The sequence below is a fragment of the Morus notabilis genome, unplaced genomic scaffold (assembly GCF_000414095.1).
Source record: "Morus notabilis unplaced genomic scaffold, ASM41409v2 Scaffold681, whole genome shotgun sequence".
Lineage (NCBI taxonomy): Eukaryota > Viridiplantae > Streptophyta > Magnoliopsida > Rosales > Moraceae > Morus > Morus notabilis.
The window spans coordinates 11,030-33,558 of NW_010356641.1; the positions used below are offsets into that span (position 1 = coordinate 11,030).

Genomic DNA, 22,529 nt, shown 5'->3' on the forward strand with positions numbered 1-22,529 from the left:
AATCATCCATTGGCATCTACAAGTCCATCTACAAATCATCCATCTACAAGTCCATTGGCATTTTATAATTTTATCAACATACCATAACTTATTTAAAAGTTAGAGTGTTAAATTAAGTTAACCCCTTTTATCAAACACCCTTCATGCAAATGAGAGAATATAAATAAAACGGGCTGTGAGAGAATGAGAGAGAATGAGAGAATGAGAGAAAGAGAATTAGAGAAGCTAGGGTTTTATCTTAAAAAAAATAAATATATATGTATGGATTAATAAACGGGTCGGTTCGTGTCGTGTCGTGTCGGCCCGATTATGGCCCGTATAACTAAACGGGTTAAGCGTGTTAAACGGGCTGGCACGAATCCAACCCATTTATTTTCGTGTTATTCATGTCAGCCCGTTAACGACCCAATTAATAATCGTGCGGTCTAAACTCATTTATCTCGTGTCGTTTTCGTATCGTTTCATCGTGTCGTGTCCGAAATTGCCGGCATTAATAAGGAGTATTTGTTACCTTTTCTTTTTTATATTGTTAATATATAAAATATATGGAGTCGATTCTATATGGAGTCGGTTCTATCTATGGCATTTGGCAAGCTATATCTGTGAATATATGTTAATAAATCTAAAATAAAAATGATTAAATAGAAAGAATTTTATATCTAAATTATAATTAAAAAAATCAGTAACATGTTTAGTTATACATTTATAATATATGGCACAGTCAGAAGGAGAATATTAGAATCGTTTGGTATATAAAGTCCACCACCCTATACCAAACTCTCTCCATCTCTTTTGTCGTGAATGTAAGGAGTCTCCACTCTCCATTTCTAATTAATTAGACAAATTGGCGATGGGACTGGTTATACATTTCGCAATTATTGCATCTTTTTAATCATAAAGACGTAGCCCTCAAAATAGCAGACACTTTTTTCTTCTTTTGTCTAATTTGATTGGTAAGAAGTACGTGTACTATTCATTTGTTACTGCACAATGGTTTTTTTTTCCATAATATTTGTATTATTTACAGTTCATCATTTGTTTCAATTAGTTTCCATATTGTTACTATTATTATTTATTTATCAAAGAAAAAGGTACATGCAGTGAAAAAACGACATACCGTTTTTAGAATTATTTTAACAAAAATGATGTTACAATTTCCCTATATACGACACCTAGGTCACGTCTTTGTCGTATTTCTAACCAGCAAGAGGCTTGATGTTTTTGTAAAACGACATATCATTGCTTGAAGTGAGAATTCTAAGGTATGAAAAAAATTAGGGCTGTTCATGGGTTGGGTTGGTGCGGGGTAGGACTTTTTTTTTCCCGCCCCAAAGGGTGCGGGTTGCACATATTTGGCCCCAACGATGTTAGAAAAATTTCACAATCCAACGATGTTCGGGTTGGGTTGGGGCGGTGCGGGGTGGGTTGGGTGGTCAGTTTCAACATTCAAAAAATCAAAGACTTAAAGTGCAATATAATATTCAAACTTCATCATTAAATAGAAATAGCAACCATCCTTATCAGTCCGGCGAGAGAGCACCGGAGAAAGTGGGCAAGACGGCGGCCGAGAGGACTGAGCAATGAGGAGAGAGTTATGAGGGGGTTCACGGGAGGGGAAGAAGAGAGAAAACTGAAAAGGAAGAGGCAAGAAGAAGGGGTTCACGGGAGAGGAGACCAAGAATGAGATTGTGAACCCTAATATTAGCGAGCCTAGGGTAGAACTTGGGCAGTTCGGCTTGGGCCGAAAGCTTGGGGGTATGTTGTGCGGGTTGGGTTGGGAATTGCGGGTTGTTATGGGCCCAACCCGTAATCCGCCCCAAACACTTCGGGCCAGAGGTATAATGAGCCGCAAATTTAAAAATAATGCTGCGGGTTGCTTTTTTCAGCTTGGGTTAGGGCGGGATGGGTTGGGTTTGCGGGTTGTTCGGGTTTATGAACAGCCCTAAAAAAAATACTCTGTCCATTTTGAAGCGTAAAATTTGTAATAATTTTTGTCATTTTCATATACTTTTTATTTTGAAGTGATTTTTAATGAGATTAACGTTCGAAAACTTGCACCATTTACGGACTTATTGAGTATATCGAGGAAAGCTCCTCCTATCGAGCTGAAAACAATATGAACGTGGTTTAAGACATTTACTTAACAGTAACAGATAATACAAGTTTGTTAAGAAAACAACGATCTTGTTTGAATTTGATTCTGTTTTTGTTTTTCACATTTTTTAAAAAAGAAAAAATACAAAATATTTTCAAAACAGTGTTTAGCGCAATAAAAATAAAAAACAGAAATGAAAACGATTTTTTGATTTAGTGTAAAATGAGAGAAAAATAAAAAATATTTTTAGTTACTTTTCATTTTTTATTTTCGTTTTCTCCTCTCTCGAGTAGAGAGAGAAAGAGAGACATTAATGAGTTTTTTTATACTGAAATTAATCTGGGGGATGTTTGGTTGGAGGATTCAAACCATGATTTAAATCATGGTTCATGGTTCGCTACAGTATTTTCTCTCACAAAAAATACACGTAAATCGAAAATGATTCTAATCCATGAACTAGACGTCTCCTTGATAAAACTACCAAACGTATTTTTAAAAATAATTTCAGTCTGAGATTGAAAACATTTTTATTTTTATTTTTATACAAAAAATAAAATCATTTTAGAACGAATTCTAAACGCGCTCAACATGTTCTTCTGTTCAACGGTCTTTTCTTCATCATGACAAGGAAACACATGTCGTTTGTTACATGTCTTGAATGTGGTTTGTTCTGTTGAGAACTGTTACGTTTAGAATAAAAAATGTCAAAATTAATGGGCCCGTTCACTTCGCTGATTCGAGTTTGTAATTCGAGTTGAGATGTGATTTTGTGTGAGAGCTTTTTACTGTAACAAAAAAGTTAGATGTGACTGTTTCTGAGAGTTTTTTACTGTAGCAAAACTCAAATTCTAAACTCGAATCAGCGAAATGAACGGGGCCGAACAGAATATAATACGGATGTGATTAAATTACAATTAAGCACGACAAATTTTGGGCTCTGTCAATTAATAGTGGAAAATTGTTACATTCTCATACAAAGATAAATCTAAAATACTAAAAAACAAATAAGTACTATTAGATCGAAAAAAAATTAAAAGTTTAAAGGGGATAAGACTACTTGAAATGGAGGGAAGTAATGCGTATTTCAAGGAAAAAAGAAGAAGGAAAGCACAGTAATCTGTTTCCTTTCGGCATGAAAGATGGATCTTATTAATTGGAATATTGGGGCGTGTACGGTATAAGAAGTGTGGATTTGCTCAATCGAGTCTAATGTCCATTTTAACCCCTTCATTTTCCGTGTTAATGATTTTGTAAATTTTTAGCTATAAGACCAAACTTCTATGAGATTCTTGAGCAAATGTCAAATATGCAGTAAGCCTTTTTTTTTTTTTTTTTTTTTTTTTTAAAGTAAACATCGTGAATATTATTACTCAATATCAGCAAGTACAAAAGACCCTATAAAATATCGCAGAAAATCAACCTAAAAGAAATCATGAGGTTGCGTACATGTAAAATTAGCTAAACAGTGAGCTACAGAATTCCCATATCTAGAAATGTGGCAAACGGATCCACTAGTAGCTTAAGAAATCGCTTCTCTAACATCCTCAATAACCGAGGCTTCGGCTGCTCTCAAACTCAGTCTGCGAACAACAACAGTAGTGACGAAGTCAGTATTTCACTTCAATTAAGATGTATATTAAATTTTTTTAATAAGTTATCTTAATAAATACATATAAAAAAATATTTTTATTTTAATAAAGACATATATTATTTCAGTAAAAATTTAAATGTAAAATTTTAAAATTTTTAAAGGTAAAATTTTAGTAGGGGCATTAATAGCATCCGACTCAATCACCCAACACTCAACACCGCTCCTTCGAGCCTCCTGCACCCCCTCACGGATCGCTAAACATTCCACCACATGAGGCCGCCGCTCTGACTACACAACCTACCTCATCCCGGATTACCACCCCAACACCAAAAAAAGGCAGATGATCTTTTAACTGCCGCATCCACATTAATCTTAACCTTCCCAACAGGAGGCGGCGTCCACCTAACTTCCTGTGCCTGAATCCAACCAGCCTTTGAGCAATCCAATATGTTGGCCAGCTAATAAATAATCTCCAAGAACCCTTCCAGCACGCCCCAATGTACTCACTGGATCAGTCAACCGTCCCTCCATGACTAGTGAGTTTCGGTCCCACCAGAGACTCCACGGCATCATGCAAAACACAGCCAAGTCATCATCGTTGCCATAAGCAGCTACAAAAGAGCAGAGAGGGGTATTGGGGCCACCCTTGAAACCACACACTTGTGAACCCAACGAGCTAGCGGTCCAAGTTTTAACTGAACTCAAGTGTTAACAAATTGTGCTTCTAGACCATTAATTTATTTGCTTGATTTTGAAGAATTTAAACTCTTGTTCTTTAATATTTATATGTGGCACGTTCTCATTCTTTGCGAAACCCTTTTCTTATCTACAAAAAATAAAAGAATTCTTTGAATTTAAACTCTTCCATCGGGTGGATGTTGAAAAAGAAACATAGATGATGTTCTATTAACATATTATCATTTTTCATCAAAATCACGTGCCTGTTGTGCATTTTATGATTAAGTGGAGTTTAAGACGTTTTAAAAAGAGACAGATAAAATAAGATTTGGACTAAATATACACAAGGCTTCAACCATAGTTTTAACATTATGAACCGCATTAATTTCTGCCTTCAATAAAAGTGATTTTTGTTGGGCCATCTACCTAACAATATTTATAATCTTCATTCACACTTCAGGGCAATTTTTTAGAGAAATATTGACAAATACCTTTTAAAAATGTACAAGTCTTAATTTTAATTATTTATTTTTAATTAATAAAACGATACTAACAAAAAAATATTTGATAATAATCTAAATTCATATACTTTTAAAGATAATTTCAATAATTTTCTCATTCTTTGAAAGTCCTCCACAAGTTTAGTATCGTTTTGGTTTTTAAGTTATAACTATGGTAATGCCTTATCGTAATGTCATTTTCTTTGGCAGGAATGCTTTCATTCGCTATTTACCCCTTGTCATGTCTTTTTGCCTTGTCTTTTGTACTGTTGTTTTCTATGCTCGTCCAATTAGGGATTTTTCCTGGTACATTGGTGGCGCACTTCAAAATGACATTTCTTTGAAATTATGGACGTAGGGAAACATTTATCTGTACAAACACACAAATTTTAACCACAACCTTAAAAAAAAAAACAAAAATCTTACGACTTACATCAGTTTGTTTTGGACACTTCTTAAAAAAATATCTGTATCGTTTCCTTTTATTAATTTTATGTCTATAAATCAATTTTTATTAAGGTAAATAGATGACATCCTAATTTGCTAAGAGCTTTTATAAGGAAAATTAGAGTAAATAAGCCTATTTTTAAAATCTTTAAAAGTAAATAGGTCATTTTTAATTTTAAAGAAACGTTTCATGAGATTAAAACTATTTTTAATTTACGTGTATTTTTTATTAAAAAAAATACTATAACAAACTACGAATTATAATTTAAATAGAGTACGAATCTCCCGACTAAATAACTCCTAAATATTTTACTTTCTAACTCTACCCTTTCTGATAACTTTCTTCAGTTTTTCATTTTTTTGTAACCTCTCTCTCCTTCTGACCTCCCCTTTCTCTCTCGTCCTTCTCTTTCTCTCTCTTTCCTCCGTCCACCGTCTAGTCTCTCTCCCTGCCATTCTCTTTAGCTCCTATCTCTATCATTCTCTGGAAGTGGTGTCGTTATTCTGGTGCTCTAGTCGGACTAAGGAGAAGCAATCTCAGATTGCAAGGAGATCACCCATGGGCGCGATTCGCAGATCGCTTCATCAATCCGGATTTGCTGATCGTCGTCGTTGTAGAGTGGATCCTCTCATGGATTCTCAGGGAAAAAATAGAATGAAGGAGAGAGAGAACATCGGTGTCAGACAAATAATAAGAGAAGATTAAGAGGAGAGAGTATTGAACTAGAAAAAAAGAAGAGAGAACGTGAGCGACAAAGGAGGAGAGAGAGAGAGAGGAGGAGAGGGAGGGAATTAATGAAAAAGTATTTAAAAAAAAAAAAATCAGAATTCCAATGTTTTATTTAAGGGTATTTTCAAAAATTTTGATTTGAGTGTAAATCTGGTTTACACCTTAATGTCCTATTTATTAATTTTTTTTTTCAAACTCGACCTATTAATTTTTATTTTTATTTTATTTTGGCCTATTCTCCTCTTTGGTCCTTTTTATAAACATTGAACTTGCAATTTATCTTAATAAGTCAATATTTCATTAGTAAGCACAAATAAGTCAAAACAAAAAAATACATATATTTTTATTAATAAGGATACTGATACCTGGGATCAGAGTAAGCTATCGATTGTGTTTTTAACCAAATAATGTGACAAAATAAAATTAGTGAATTTATTTATTAGAAGTTTTATCTTATCACTAGCATTCTCTACTTTTGAAACCCAATTCTTCATTTCACGACGGAAATGGGCCAGGTGGGGGCTTTTAGCTGGGTAGATCAACCTCTTGAGACCCGCATTTGAATTTTGACCCAACTACACTATAACCCAATTATAAGAGGGAGAAACGTGTACATGAACTGCTAATCAATTTTCACAGCTCCATCTTATATGGGTTTGTCTTAAATCTCACCACCTGCACAGCAAATCCATGGCAAACGACGCCGCTTTGAGGTCGGCCTTCGTTTGGTTAGCTGGGGTGGTTTTGGTGGTGGGAATATGCACTTTCTCCTTCAAGAAAATGGTGGCTACTTACGTCGTGGGAGCTGTCCGAATCTCCGGCGTGTTTTTGACGGCAACTTCTCTCGCTGGACAGTCCAGTTACTGCTGAGGAAAGGGCCACCTTTCATAATTCGTATATATTACCTAATTTACTTGTGTCATCTCCCTTTAAAGTTAGCTACATGTGAATAGACAGTTTATCTGTTTAATGGGCGCCGGTTTGTCTTTTGGTATCTATGAGCAAATAAAAACTTCTGTGAGTGTTGAAATTTGGGATGTGGCCATGAACCATAGTCGGTTCAATGTGGAGAAAACGAAAATTTGGGATATAACCATAAACCTTCGTCGGTTCAATGTGGGGGAAAAAAAAAATTGTATATATATATATACACACTTACAATTTTGTGGGCGTTGAAATTTAGAATATGACAACGGTTCGGGCCTCTTTATAGCGCCTCTTGTCCCTCAACCTTTCTCCTCTCATCCAAGGTTGGGCCTCCTCAGGAATACTCCTTTCTAATTCATCATTCCCAGGAGGAATCTGCATATCATCCTCATTCGCAGGAATTTGGGAGTGAGGAGTTTGAACACCTGAAGGAATTTGAACATCTGATGCACTCATCCAGGGAGTTTTGCAAGTTTGCTCCTTGAAAATTTGGAAATACGCAAGGCTGCTTCGGAGGGCTTGCATGCTTTTTCCTTGCGTAACCAACGTCTCATTCTCCTTGTTATTTTAGGCTTCGCATAGATAATCTATATTGAGCTTTAAATAGAGAAGTACAAATTATAGTCCCGTTCATTTCACCGATTCAATATTAAAATTTGAGTTTTAGTACAGTAAAAAGCTCTCAGAAACAGTCACATCTAAATTTTTTACTACAGTATAAAGCTTTCACATAAAATTACATCTCAACTCGAATTAAAAACTCGAATCAACAAATTAAACGAGACCTATATTTATACTTGTTAGCCGAGGAAACAAAGGAAAATACATTTGTCCTTATTCAATGGTCTTTCGCTTATTTGAAATATAAAATTTGGAAGAGTTAAGGATCTATTACGATTCTTTTCTTCATTCACTTCTTTTTTTTTTTACAAGTATTTTCTCGAGAACCAAATAGTCATTTTTTCAAGTGGTAAAAATAATTTACGAGTGGTAAAAAAATTATTTACGTGATAAAAAATTTTTATTTTCATGAAAAAAATCTTTTTCTCAACTTAGATGTAAATAAAATATTTACGCGCTAGACTCTTAAAAGATAGGGATGTGATGTAAAATTTTAGGGTGTCCTTGTGATTTAGTAAGAGCAATTGATTTTTCCTATTTTTTCTAATATAAACTGTAGAAATAAAATTTCCTCTAGCTAGCGTTTGTAGTCCAACGGTTAGGATAATTGCCTTCCAAGCAATAGACCCGGGTTCGACTCCCGGCAAACGCATTGCTTTTGTTCGTCTTTTTCAAGTTGTCACTCCAACTATTTGCTTTTATAGCCAATTATATGTTTAGATTAATTTGGTTAAGGTTATTCTCAATTTACTCTTTTAAGTTTTGAAAGCTCTCATATTATTCTCTAAATTTTCAATTGGTCCCATTTAACTCTTTTTTACAATAATTTTAGTTGAAATCGGACATAAAAAGAAGAGATTGAGTGTGGCCATGTGGTTTTTGTTTGTTTATTTTAACAGAAATTTAAACAAAAAAATCACGTGACTGTATTACTCTTTTTTTTATATATTTGTAACAAAAATTACAGTAGAATATATTAAATGAGAACACTTTAAAGTTCATGAGATAAAGTGAGAGTTTTTAGAATTCGAGAGACAAACTGAGAATGACTCTAAAGTTCGTCTTTTTCAAGAACCACTCCAACCATTTGCATTTGTAATCTCATTGGCACCCCTGAATTTTAAAATTATTCTCACTTACTCTTTAAGTTTTGAAAGCTTTCACTCCCATAACTCTTTTTTACAAGAATTTTTGTTGAAATTAGACATAAAAAAAGGAAGTTAAGTATGGTCATGTGGTTTTTGTTTGTTTATTTTAACATAAATTCAAGCAGAAAGATCATATAACTGTATTACTCTCATTTTTTTTATATATTTTAACAAAAATTACAACAAAAGGATTAAATTAAAACAATTTAAAGTTCAGGAGATAAAGTGAGAGTTTTAAAAATTCGAGAGACAAACTGAGAATGATTCTAAAATTCAAGTGGCACTAATGATAATAATCCTTTAACCTTAATATCTCCACCACGTTTCAGGTTTGCCCCTCCTAAATGTGTTCCAAACCAATTAGTTTTTGAGAAATGATAGGAAATAGGCCTGCATTTAAAATTTATGGAAGTAAATGGCCAATTTATCAATGTATAGAAATTAATAGACCATTTCATGTTTTTAATTTTTAATTTTCTAATTTACCCTTTCCTTGGTATTTTCCCCTTTCTTTTGGTAAATCTAGATATATTCAGGACTTACTAAGTTAGAATCACTTGAAAAATAATAGTTCAAGTTCTAATGGTAAATCCTGGATTTACCAAGTTAAGTATGGTCATGTGGTTTTTGTTTGTTTATTTTAACATAAATTCAAACAGAAAGATCATATAACTGTATTACTCTCATTTTTTTATATATTTTAACAAATATTACAACAAAAGGATTAAATTAAAACAATTTAAAGTTCAGGAGATAAAGTGAGAGTTTTAAAAATTCGAGAGACAAACTGAGAATGATTCTAAAATTTAAGTGGCACTAATGATAATAATCCTTTAACCTTAATATCTCCACCACGTTTCAGGTTTGCCCCTCCTAAATGTGTTCCAAACCAATTAGTTTTTGAGAAATGATAGGAAATAGGCCTGCATTTAAAATTTATGGAAGTAAATGGCCAATTTATCAATGTATAGAAATTAATAGACCATTTCATGTTTTTAATTTTTAATTTTCTAATTTACCCTTTCCTTGGTATTTTCCCCTTTCTTTTGGTAAATCTAGATATATTCAGGACTTACTAAGTTAGAATCACTTGAAAAATAATAGTTCAAGTTCTAATGGTAAATCCTGGATTTACCAAGTTAAGTATGGTCATGTGGTTTTTGTTTGTTTATTTTAACATAAATTCAAACAGAAAGATCATATAACTGTATTACTCTCATTTTTTTATATATTTTAACAAATATTACAACAAAAGGATTAAATTAAAACAATTTAAAGTTCAGGAGATAAAGTGAGAGTTTTAAAAATTCGAGAGACAAACTGAGAATGATTCTAAAATTTAAGTGGCACTAATGATAATAATCCTTTAACCTTAATATCTCCACCACGTTTCAGGTTTGCCCCTCCTAAATGTGTTCCAAACCAATTAGTTTTTGAGAAATGATAGGAAATAGGCCTGCATTTAAAATTTATGGAAGTAAATGGCCAATTTATCAATGTATAGAAATTAATAGACCATTTCATGTTTTTAATTTTTAATTTTCTAATTTACCCTTTCCTTGGTATTTTCCCCTTTCTTTTGGTAAATCTAGATATATTCAGGACTTACTAAGTTAGAATCACTTGAAAAATAATAGTTCAAGTTCTAATGGTAAATCCTGGATTTACCAAGTTAAGTATGGTCATGTGGTTTTTGTTTGTTTATTTTAACATAAATTCAAACAGAAAGATCATATAACTGTATTACTCTCATTTTTTTATATATTTTAACAAATATTACAACAAAAGGATTAAATTAAAACAATTTAAAGTTCAGGAGATAAAGTGAGAGTTTTAAAAATTCGAGAGACAAACTGAGAATGATTCTAAAATTTAAGTGGCACTAATGATAATAATCCTTTAACCTTAATATCTCCACCACGTTTCAGGTTTGCCCCTCCTAAATGTGTTCCAAACCAATTAGTTTTTGAGAAATGATAGGAAATAGGCCTGCATTTAAAATTTATGGAAGTAAATGGCCAATTTATCAATGTATAGAAATTAATAGACCATTTCATGTTTTTAATTTTTAATTTTCTAATTTACCCTTTCCTTGGTATTTTCCCCTTTCTTTTGGTAAATCTAGATATATTCAGGACTTACTAAGTTAGAATCACTTGAAAAATAATAGTTCAAGTTCTAATGGTAAATCCTGGATTTACCAAGTTAAGTATGGTCATGTGGTTTTTGTTTGTTTATTTTAACATAAATTCAAACAGAAAGATCATATAACTGTATTTTTTATAAAAGCTTTTTAATTGTAATAAAATTTGAATTGAAAACTCAAATCGATAAAATAAACGGGACCGTACATACTCGGTGATACATAGCATTATAACATCGATCCTACCTTTTCTCGTTTATTTCCTTGTGAGGATTTTCCAATTCTCCAATTTTGTTGCACAAATGATTACTTTTCATGAAGTACAATATTGATAAAAAAAAAGTAAAATCAATTAATGTATTTGACTCAACAAAAGATGAACCATGGACAACATCATAACCATGCTTATACAATGCATGCGTAGCTAACTCGAAGAACAACTCTCAACTCTCAAAAAACATTATTTCTAAAAAATAAAATAAAAAAACAAAAAGTTCGCGCAATGGAGAGATTAAAAAGGAGGCCATTCAACCATAGAACACACACACATATATTCAACCATAGGAACAGGCCAGAGTTATCTCTTTGATTTCAACTATTTTAGGCCTCGTTTATTTCACCAATTTAAGTTTTCAGTTTTAAGTTTTTACAGTAAAAAGCTCTCAGAAAATGTCACATCTAATTTTTTCTGCTACAGTAAAAATCTCTCATAAAATGTCACATCTAACTTTTTCTGTTACAGTAAAAAGTTTTTAAAAAATGTCACATCCCAACTCGAATTGAAAACTCAAATCTGCGAAAGTCAGGATCATTATCCATATTTAGTCTCGGATTTCATATCTCCGAGCCCATATATGTTTCCCCTTAACTCTAAACTTGGAGACTCGCCGTCCTCTAAGAATGATTTCAATGTCATTGAAGGATCTCAGAATCAATCGAGCATACAAGGGTTGTTGTATACATGGCCAGAATTACCACTCTGCAGAGTCCAACATTTGTTGTATATGCCACTATACTCCCATGTACTGTTGGGAGAGATGTCATATTCCTTGAGCTGAGTAGTGACATAGTTAGGCTGCCAAACAATGGGTGTGGGAATCCGGGGACAAGAAGAGGGCGGTCCAACACCACGTGTGGAGTGCCAAAGAAAAAACACAACAAGATGTCATTGAACACCCGGGAGCAGACAGTTTGGAGGATGTTCTTTATACCTGCAATGGCCATAGACCTCTCATTGGCTGAGTCGAAAGTTTGGAGGGAAAGCTTTTGGTCCATGACGTCGTGAGAGGTGAAATGCATGCCCGGTTTGAGCTGCTGCATGCGCGGGGTGGACACGTCGAGGGATTTGAGGAATATAACGGCCTCATCAGCTAGCATGCCGACTAAGATGTCGGAAACTCCCACAGTTTTTCCTATGATGTCCGGGAAGCTTCTCTCCTTGAGCCACAACCATGTAGCAATTATGAGCAATGACTCGCCTGGTTCCCTCATCATGTCCAAAATCAGCTGAGGGAACATCTTTCGGTCTGTCTTGTGGTACTTTTGGAGCTCCTCTAGAGTTATCTTGTAGTTGGACATGTTGGTGGAGAAAGCGAGAAAATGTGAGTGAAAATTAAAAAAGAAGTGCCGGAGAATGAAAGGAAATTGTTTTTGTGAGCGATGAAGTGATGTCGGACTGCTTAGCTTTGTTATATACCGGCTCAAAGGTCATAAATATGGTAACCCTTTCTTTAAAAGGAAGGATTAATATTCTAATTTTGTGTTAGAATGGAATTAAGGCCATTAGTGTTAGTAGCGCATGGCAAATTTGTCCGAAATCCTGTTTTAGTATGTGGTAAAAATGTAAGGAGCCACGCAGAGAAGACAGATAATATGTATCTGGTTTTTGTATCATTGCAATGTGAACAAACTCATAATTATCTAGTCTTTAATTACTTTCTTCTAATAAAAAAGCTTCGCCAACACTAAAAGAAAAATCCTCTTCAATAGCTGATGGAAAATGCTATTAAACTATTAATATAGCGTTTTGCTAAACGCTAGTACAGCCGACGCTATTAAAAGCCTATAGCCTTTGTAGCGCTTTTTAATTGCTATTCAAAACGCTGTAGAAAGCTCATCTATAGCTATTCCGACTAGCTATGTTTTAGTTTCTATTGCAGTTTTTAATGGCTATCAAGTATCTGTTAATTTTTAAAATCAATATACAAGTCTATACATCTTGGTTAACTATTTGAATTGCTTATATAACTTCAAATGAATAATGCACTGATGTACTATTATGTATGATGCTGAATTTTAAAAGTACACTAAATAGTCAAATACCACCTTCACAATATAATTCACTAATCCATACAATAAGGAAAGTAATCAATCCATACTAATGTTTTCAACTTGCCAACTATTTCTTCACTGTATACGAAGTTCAGAGCAAATCTAGAAAACAAAAGAACTAAAAGGTCGCTAGCTATTAGAGGGAATGTGACTAGCCGTCAAATTTTTCATAAGTTGGAAGTTTAAAAAATCTTCATTCATTTTGTGCTCCAACTTTAGCAAAACTCCATCCAACTGAACAAAGTATCTATTGATCTGTAGGAAATAACAAAAGCCAACAAAATAACAAATGAACACATGCTAAATCAAAAATCCAAATGAACACATTAATTAAAGCATCTCACAACCAAGACAGACAAATGCAGGTTTAGGATGATAAACATTATGCAAACTATAAGCGCATCATTTTATTAAACATCATAGATATAGATTTACCAAGACAGACAAGAAATAGAATCTAAAAACAAACAAAAGATCGCATAATGAGGCACAATAATAAACAACCATAAAAAACATAGTAGGCATTTTAGACATATAAGACCACTATACATTTCAACAAACACATGATATGCATTTTAAGCAAGTTTAAAGCATACATAATGCTTATTCAAAGATTAAACCAACAGGACAGCTTCGGAATCAGTTTTTCACTTCAAAAACTCGATCCAATATCAATAAATATGTGCAAAAACATTTCAAATCCAATATATACTAACACCCCTTCAAGATTTCCATCTCTAAATCATACAAAAGTCTATCAAGAAACTCGAAATTCATTTAAAAAAAAAAAGAACTCAATCAAGCTTACTAACAAAAATAGAGGAAATGCTTTCTCAGTAAGAGTATATTTAAGAAAATTAACACAAGCGCGTGAAAAAAATAGGGGACCTAACACCCAATCTATTCAAGGCTGCTACTGATTCTTGCATTCACATATAAGGAATACATACCTCAGCTTCATCCATGGTCATTTCTTCTTTCCATGCTTGGTCAAAGAATCCATACAAATAACAGAACTTCGAAACAGTTATACACATTACAAAACCATCTTAATATCAACATGAGTGTAGTCGACCATCCTTCCCTACTATCAGGACACGATACTAAACCCTGATATTTATGAACTCGTGAATAAGTACTCCACATGTATTAGCAGCTCATTCAAATAAAACCAATTAACAAGACAAGTCAAATCCAACACCAAGATTACCACTAGATTACCAATAGAGTTTAGGTAGGTTCACAATGATACATTACTGACCTAAAAAGGCCTGAGGGAAGTATCCCGTATGGCATATATATTTTAATGGCAACCTGATATCTAAAGTTGAAAGGGGAGCTTAATTAGTTTAGACAAGAATAACATACCCCCAATAGAAAATGGCTGCTCTATAATTATTCCACCGAGGGGAATTCCATATATTTTACCACCTTCGTACTTGTCTATCATACCAGTTTGTAAAACATCCTGCCAAGCCAAAAAAATTATGATGAACTATAAACATAGATGAACTAGAAATGCTTCAACACAAACAAGACATGAAACAACTGAGCACACATGATTTAAAGACCCTATCGATCCATGAAAACAAGGGAAAAAATATAGCGGGGAGCACAAAAACTATACCAACTCAAAATTGTCATCTCAAAAATCGACTTTAACCAAAACACTAAATGTTGTTCCCAGGAATTACGTGATACAGCACAAAGGAGCATACGAAATTTCAGACTTGAAGCAAAGCAAAACCCGAGATTACTCATAAAGAGAGTATGTACACAGTAATCCTAACTCCTAAATACTATCATCCCTTGCAATGAAAATGAAAATTATTTCAGAATCCAAAAGTACAAATAAACGAACAACTTGCCAATTAAATATTGAAATAACAACACTGAAGTCACTTAACTCCATCGTGCTAAAACTGATATCTCCTATATATGTTTAAACCTCCAACAAAAATGTATACTAACCACAAGCATAGAGCTTGAGTAACAATCCAAACCTTGTTATTGTAAGACAAAAGCCGGACGATGTTTGCGGCAACTTTGACAGATGCAGGCTGACCTTGTTGTATTCTATTCACAAGGGTTGAAATATAAAGTGGGCATCAATGCATAAAACTAGTAAACCGTTAGTAACATGAATTTAGACCCAATAAACAACCAAGACCAATTACTATTGCTTCCGGTGTGTTAACAAAGGATCTAAACAGCCAAACAGCATTTTAATTAACTTACATGTGTTGGTGAAGGAAATAACGAACATAGTCCGAAACAATCTGAGAATCAGCGGCCTGTAAATGCACAAATCCTCATAATCATAAACGTAACAAATAACATTAAAGTAGCTCATAAAGCTAAATCAAACAAGAGTCTCTCGCTTACAAAGAAATGCAAAGAGTCATTGACATGGACATGCCACGTCATTGACGATTACAACACATTTTCTCGCTTACAAAGAAATGCAAAGAGTCTCTTCTATCTGCTATCTAGACTAAAAATTTGAAATTTTACAAGCTATAATTCTAAAATGACGAGAATAATTCCATAAAAAAAGCAACATAATAAACTAGGAAAGATAAGGATTAAAACCGATCCAGAGTGATAGACGTAGACATTATTGGTGCTGAAAGGAAAAGTGAAAAACTTGTGGTTTGAAGATGTGGGTTTGTTCGAAATTGGCGAAAAACAAAGAGGAGAAAGAAAGTTGGGTGATTTAGAGAAAGAGAAAGGAAATGAGGGGTTACCGGAGAAGATCCAGATGAGGGAAACGACGAAGATGGAGAGCTGAAACAGAGCTGCAGCCTTGCCCACTGAAAAATTCGACTTCCCGAAGGCCGAATTTGACGAAGAAATGAGAAGAACAAGCCTTCACGAAGGCCGATCTGACAAAGAAATGAAAGAACACAACTTCCCCAAGGCCGAATCTGAAGGAAAGATGACAGAGATGAAAGAAGAAGAAGAAGCAGCAGCAGCAGCATCGAAAACCTTAATCTCAAGAGAGCTACAACCAAATCTAGAAAACCACACTTTTTTTTTACCCCTAAAAACTACAATGGAAAAAAGTTCGACGTGTTTAAGAACTTTTCACCTTCTTACTCCAAAATGTCACTAAGTCAGTAATTAACAAATTTCAGCAAACATCACAGAAAAGAAAAATGTTCAGCTATCTTCACCTTAGACAATCCGTCCCCAAATTGAACATGTCCAGCAACTCTGACAGACATAATCATTCGGACTTGCTTCTTCGTGTAATCCCATGTAGCATGAACTCATACCGCTTTGTTAAAATGAAAAGGCAATACTTAATGGCCTGACGGGCCAGCGCCTCACCATTATGTGAGTGAAGATCTTGGCCCGAGGGGGCTAAAAAAAAGTTTTTCTAAATTAAAAGGTCTAGGGCTTCACTATAAGAAGCTTCGTGTTGTTGTTGTTGTTGTTGTTGTTATTCTTCTTCTTCTTCTTAAAACTTCCAAATTCCAACTATACTTTTGTTTCAAATATGGGATTTTCTAATCCTACTAGTATTTACAACAGAAGAGTCCTAATTTCAAGTAATGCTAATCACCCGGAAATGCTTTTCATCTCGACTTGACAAAGATGAAAACAAAGAACTCGGAAAAATTAAATTTAGCAATACACAGAAAAATGAAAAAAAAAGATAAAAAATAAAAGAACCTCGAGGGCGTGCTTGTAACGGTGAGACTTCCGGAGGTCCTTGAAAATCCGGTGAAGTTCTTATGAATACAATAATACAAACAATGAGAAATTTGAACAAAAATAAAAATAAAAAAAAAACTCAATACATGGTTGAAGAGGAACCAAACGGCCAAATAAGCTTACAGAACTAAAAACGTGAAAAAAGCCCCAAAGAAACCGAGCATACCTTGGTGTCTTTGAGGATATCACTAAGGTGAGTTTTCTTCTACAAATCTGTCGCTGCAAAAATTTGTCCAAAACAAATCCGTCATTTACAAATCTATCAGAAACAAAAATTTACTGACCTAGAGATTAGGGGTTTTCTTCTACAACTAAGGAATTTCAAAGAAAAACAAAAATCTAACCAAAAGAATCGATCAATGGACGATTAAGGGAGAAAGAAGCCCAAAAAATCAAGGCATGCCTTGGTATCTTCTAAAAAAACCGAAACTGGTATCTTCGGGAAAAACTCAAATGAATCGATTTGCACAGTGAAGAACAGACAAAGAGAATATCAAAAGTTTACAAACCTAAACTTTAAACGAGGGGATGGAGTGATGCGCAATGAGATGGAATGATTATTGGACCGGTAGGCTCTTTTCTTGGCTGGGGAAGTGGGTTTTCTTCGAATGACTGGGGAAACAAGTGGCAATATGTAGGCTCCTCAGGAAGGTAGCAGAGCAAACAAGAGGAGAGTCAAATAGAGCAAAGCGGGAATTTGATATTTTTTTTTGGGTTCAGTACCGAAACAAGCTGTTTTTCTTTGAATTACAGGAGAAACAAGGTGGGAATATGGCTCATCGGGAAAGTACGTTCACTTCGCTGATTCGAGTTGAGATGTGATTTTATGTGAGAATTTTTTATTATAATAAAAAAATTAAATATAATTATTTATGAAAATTTTTTACTGTAGCAGAAAATTAATCGTTTTATTTATAGAATTAAAAGGCTTTAATAATTAAGGTTTAATAACTTTTGGTTACACTATAGTGAAAAATTAGTATAAGAATGACTCGTTGCATTGTTCATTCTTTAACTACAGATGAAGAAAGAAAAAAATATACATGTTGATTATTATTATTATTATTATTTTGCTAATCTATACATGTTCCTTACTTGAGAAGGCAGCATTGGCAATTTTCATATTCTATTCCTCCATCCTCTTCAACATTGGATTCCCTACAAGTCTTTCGTTTGCTAATGGGATTCTTCCAAAAACAAAACAAAACTTAAGACAAAAAAAAAATTAATAATTACTAGATGAGGTCCATTACCATACCGGTAGGAAACTGGTTTATAAATCCATATATCCCTAATTTTTGCTCCCATTCTCATTATATAAAACGTACCAGCTCGGTTCTCAAAAAAAAAAAAAAAAAAAAAAAAAAAGGTACTAGCTGGTCAAACGCAAAAACAAAAACAAACGATTGGGTAATAAAAACGCTCCGCCGGTTCAACGATTCAGAAACAAAAGCCTGTTTGACGAGAAAACCTTATCAGTGGATCCTTTTACAAGAAAAACAACCCTTTAAATCTATTGCTCAAATTTACTCTCAGCAATCAATCACACACACTCTCAACAACCATGACTCAATTCCCATCGAATCTTCCCCAAATCCCCTTATCCTTCTCCGCCGCCATCCTCGTCCTCGTCATCTTGTTGGGCCACTACCTGCCCGAACCGAGGCCCGAAAGGCCCATGTCATCAACTTCCGATCCCCAAATCTCTACCCGGAGGGCATCGCGTGGGACCCCTCGGCCCAGCACTTCCTCGTCGGCTCCCTAACCGACCGCAAAATCGTCTCCGTCTCTGACGCCGGCGTCGGCGAAACCCTACTCTCCGACCCCGACCTCCCCGAGAACGTCACCATCCTCGGCATCGCCGTCGACTCCCTCAACAACCGCCTCCTTGCCGCTGTCCACGCCATCGATCCCCTCCCTCACTTCAACGCCCTCGCCGCCTACGACCTTCGCACGCGCCGCCGCCTCTTCCTCTCCCCCCTACACGGCGCCGAAAACGACACCGTCCGGCAGATCGCCAACGACGTCGCCGTCGCCTTCAAGGGAAACGCCTACGTCACGAACTCCGCCGGGAACCTCATCTGGAAGGTGAACGACAAAGGAGAGGCCTCGATCTTCTCCCGATCGTCGGCGTTCTCCGCCCACGACGTCGATCGTGACTCGCCATTCGCGTTCTGCGGCCTCAACGGCGTCGCTTACGTCAGCGAGGGTTACCTCCTGGTGGTCCAGAGCAACACCGGGAAGATGTTTAAGGTCAGCGAGGACGACGGCGCCGCCAGGCTCGTCCTCCTGAACAAGGACCTGCCGCTCGCCGTCGGGATTACCGTCCGCGGCGACGGCGCCGTTTTGGTCGTCTCGCCGAATAAGCTTGGTTGCTGAAGAGCCATGACAGCTGGGTGGAAGGGGTAATTTATGACGAAATTGCCCTTGATGAGGAGAGATTTCCGACTTCGGTGACCGTGGGTGGCGACGGGAGGGCGTATGTGTTATATGGGCATGTTTTGGAGGGCATTATGGGGAATTCGGATAGGGAGGTGTTTGGGATAGGGGAAGTGAGGTCGGAGAAGGAGAATAAGGAAGAGAGTGTTTGGATATTCGTTTTGGTTGGACTCGGGTTGGCTTTGTGTTTTGGAGATTTCAGATGCGGAAACTTATCGCCAACAGGACTGTAAGAAATCACCCTGAATCTGACGAATCCGGACTAGCTGAGCTGACCCTACTTAAAAATTACGGATTTTTAATTTTTTATTTAATTTTCAGTTTTAATTATGTCTAACCCGCACTGTGCAGGTAGGGGCGCGGAGTGGGGTTACATGAACCCGAGATAACTCTACCCGGCCGAACATATTCAAAGTAGGTAAAATAATGTCCAACACTTCAAATTCTTACTTTCATAAGTTTATGGACTTTATGCTTATAAACTGTTAACTTATTTATGTTTTAGATTCACGGTTTGTGTAAAACATGTTTGTATGTCATAGTTGTTGAATTATGACATTCTTTATTTATATTAGAAGTGTTTGATTTCAAAATGAGTGTTTTAATTGTTCACCTTGCATTTAGACCCCCTCTTGAAGGAAAGACAGTTCTGTTTGATAATGATTTCTTCTGTAACAAGCACAGATTAATTGACTAAAAATTGATTAAAATTGATGAAGTCATAGATTAAAATTGGTTTTCACCAACCCGAGTAATCCGACCCTACCCGAGGTCACCCGAAAGGTTACGGGTTTGTAGACTTAAGAGAGTGTCACGGCCTAAAATTTTCTTAACCCGCACTGGTCGGGTAGGCTCAATTTTTCGGCTCAATCCTACCTTACTCGGTCAATTTACACCCCTAATTGCTAACATGGGCAAAAAGAGAGAATTTGGCTAAAATAACTGAGTAAAAAAGTAAAATTAAGAAAATGACTTTTTAATTTTAATTTTATTTATTTTATTTGAATAAATTCTTAATTCCACGATGAGAAAGGGAGACAGGAGAGGGGGGAGAGATCTTGGGTTTGTCGGCAACTAAGCGGCGGCGACGACAATCCGAGGCGGCAACAGCGACAATTGACAGCGACAATCGACGGCGGCGGAAGCTGGAATCGGAGCCTACGATGCTGAGAATCAGCGGCTAGAGAGAGAAGGAGCGAGAGAGAGGAAGAAAGGCGGAGGAATTTCTGACAGAGATGTGGAGATGGCGAAGTGTTTCCGAAGAATGGGAAGAATGGCTTCTTCCGGAGAATGAATGTGAAGAAATCAAACAAATTTGCTTTTTTTTTCGTTTTTCTTTCTTCTCAGAAAGTCATTTTGCAAATAAAAATTTTTGAATTGTCATTTTATGAATAAAGCTTTTCTATTAGATTATTTTTACAAAGGCCTCGTAAGAAGACAAACTGATGTTTGTCCCTTTAATTTTAATTTTGCGACACGTCGTTTTTAATTTATAGTGCTTGTGACTGATTGTGTTGGTTACTATTTAGGATGTTACGAGCATGTATTGCGGAATACAGTGTTATATCACATGAGAAATTTGAAATTGTTAAAACATATTTACATATATATAGAGTATTATTATTTAAAATATATTTTCAATGCATATATATATAGAAAGTAAGATACATGTTGTCTTGCATTCTCATATATATATATATAAAGTAAAATACATTGTTGTTGTCTTGTACTCTCATCTTATTTTTTTTAACTGCAAGACATAAAAGTTAAAAAAAAAAGTTAGTAAATATAAATATTAAAGACGTCAAAAATAATTATTTTATATACTATAAAATAAAGATTTCAGAAATATTTATATTACTTTATTTTTGGACGTTTTCCACATTGTTTTGTTGTTCTTGATTCAGAACTAAAAATGTGGAAGATTTTTTAGATATACATTTAAATTATTGGATAATATTTGCTATACTGAACATGTTTTACCTTGTGACAACATATTTAAATTATTGCAGCATATTTGCTATACTTAACATGTTTTAAATTATTGGGCAATATTTGCTATAGTTTAGAACCGCAGTATGCACTGGTACGACAAAAACAACATATTTAAGAAGAAAAAATGAAGTAAAAAACTAAATATAGTATGATACAATGACAGTAAATAAAAATCAAAGTTATTAAAAATGAAAGTTAGACAAAATTTTAAAAAATAAGCACCACAAAACGACATAAACAAATAAAAAAACCCTGACTTAGCAAATAACATTAAAAGTAAAAGGAAAAATAGATTAAAACATATTGGCATAAATCTAAAATAATAAAGGCAATGTCAATGACAGCCAAGTCTGTAATAACAATCACTGAGCACATGTTGTTGCAGAATGTAGTATGTATAAATAAGTGACAAATAAAATGTAAAAACTGATACATTAATAACTAAATTATAATTCAACAATGCATTTGACAACCAACTAAAGATAAAGGAACCAAAAAATATTATAAGAAATATTTGGTTCAGGTTATTATCTTCTATTGTTAACAACACACATCATAAGTAATTGAAACATGACGTAGCAATGTATTTAGCTGCTAGCTGAATTAATAAAGGGTTTATACTAAAAATTAAATAAATTAAAACATCTTAGAGCCTTTATCTATAGTAAAACGCATAAAACAACACATTTAACAACAAATAAATAAGTAAAAAATTGAAGACAGATTATTACAATTATTGTACATAAAGACCAAAGTAACTTAAATTAGAACAGAAACAAATTTTTGTAATGTGAACATAAAAAAAAATAGTAACTGTTTAAAGAACACTGACTCATCAAATAACATTAATACCATAAGAAAAAGAAATTGTAACACGTCAGCATATACTCCAGACAATACGGGCAACATCAAAACCAACAATGTCTCGATTAACAGTCACCCAATATGTGTTAATAATAAAAGGAAATAACAACATCATCACCAAAGAAGAATAAAATTTTTAAAAAATTTAAACTGTTCACAGAAAAACAAAAAAGGAAAAATACCAACCTAACCAATCAGTAATGTAAATAACTGCAATAGTAAAGAGGAAAAAAAAACTTTTACAAAACAAATGATAACAGCAGCATAAAAATAGAGCATAGTGAAAAGATAAAGGAAGAT

General features: G+C 34.6%; 1 protein-coding gene, 1 non-coding gene and 1 pseudogene across 2 annotated transcripts; 2 read left to right on the plus strand and 1 right to left on the minus strand.

Moving 5' to 3' along the window:
* Positions 1 to 8,169: 8,169 nt before the first annotated feature.
* Positions 8,170 to 8,241, plus strand: TRNAG-UCC. The gene has a single exon. It is a non-coding gene; the product is annotated as a tRNA-Gly (tRNA).
* A 3,551-nt stretch (positions 8,242 to 11,792) lies between these two features.
* LOC21386306 lies at positions 11,793 to 12,458 on the minus strand. Its single transcript, XM_010088366.1, has one exon. The coding sequence runs from the start codon at positions 12,456 to 12,458 to the stop codon at positions 11,793 to 11,795; it is 666 nt and encodes a 221-aa protein (XP_010086668.1).
* A 5,712-nt stretch (positions 12,459 to 18,170) lies between these two features.
* Positions 18,171 to 19,876, plus strand: LOC21386307 (annotated as a pseudogene).
* The last annotated feature ends 2,653 nt before the right edge of the window (positions 19,877 to 22,529 follow it).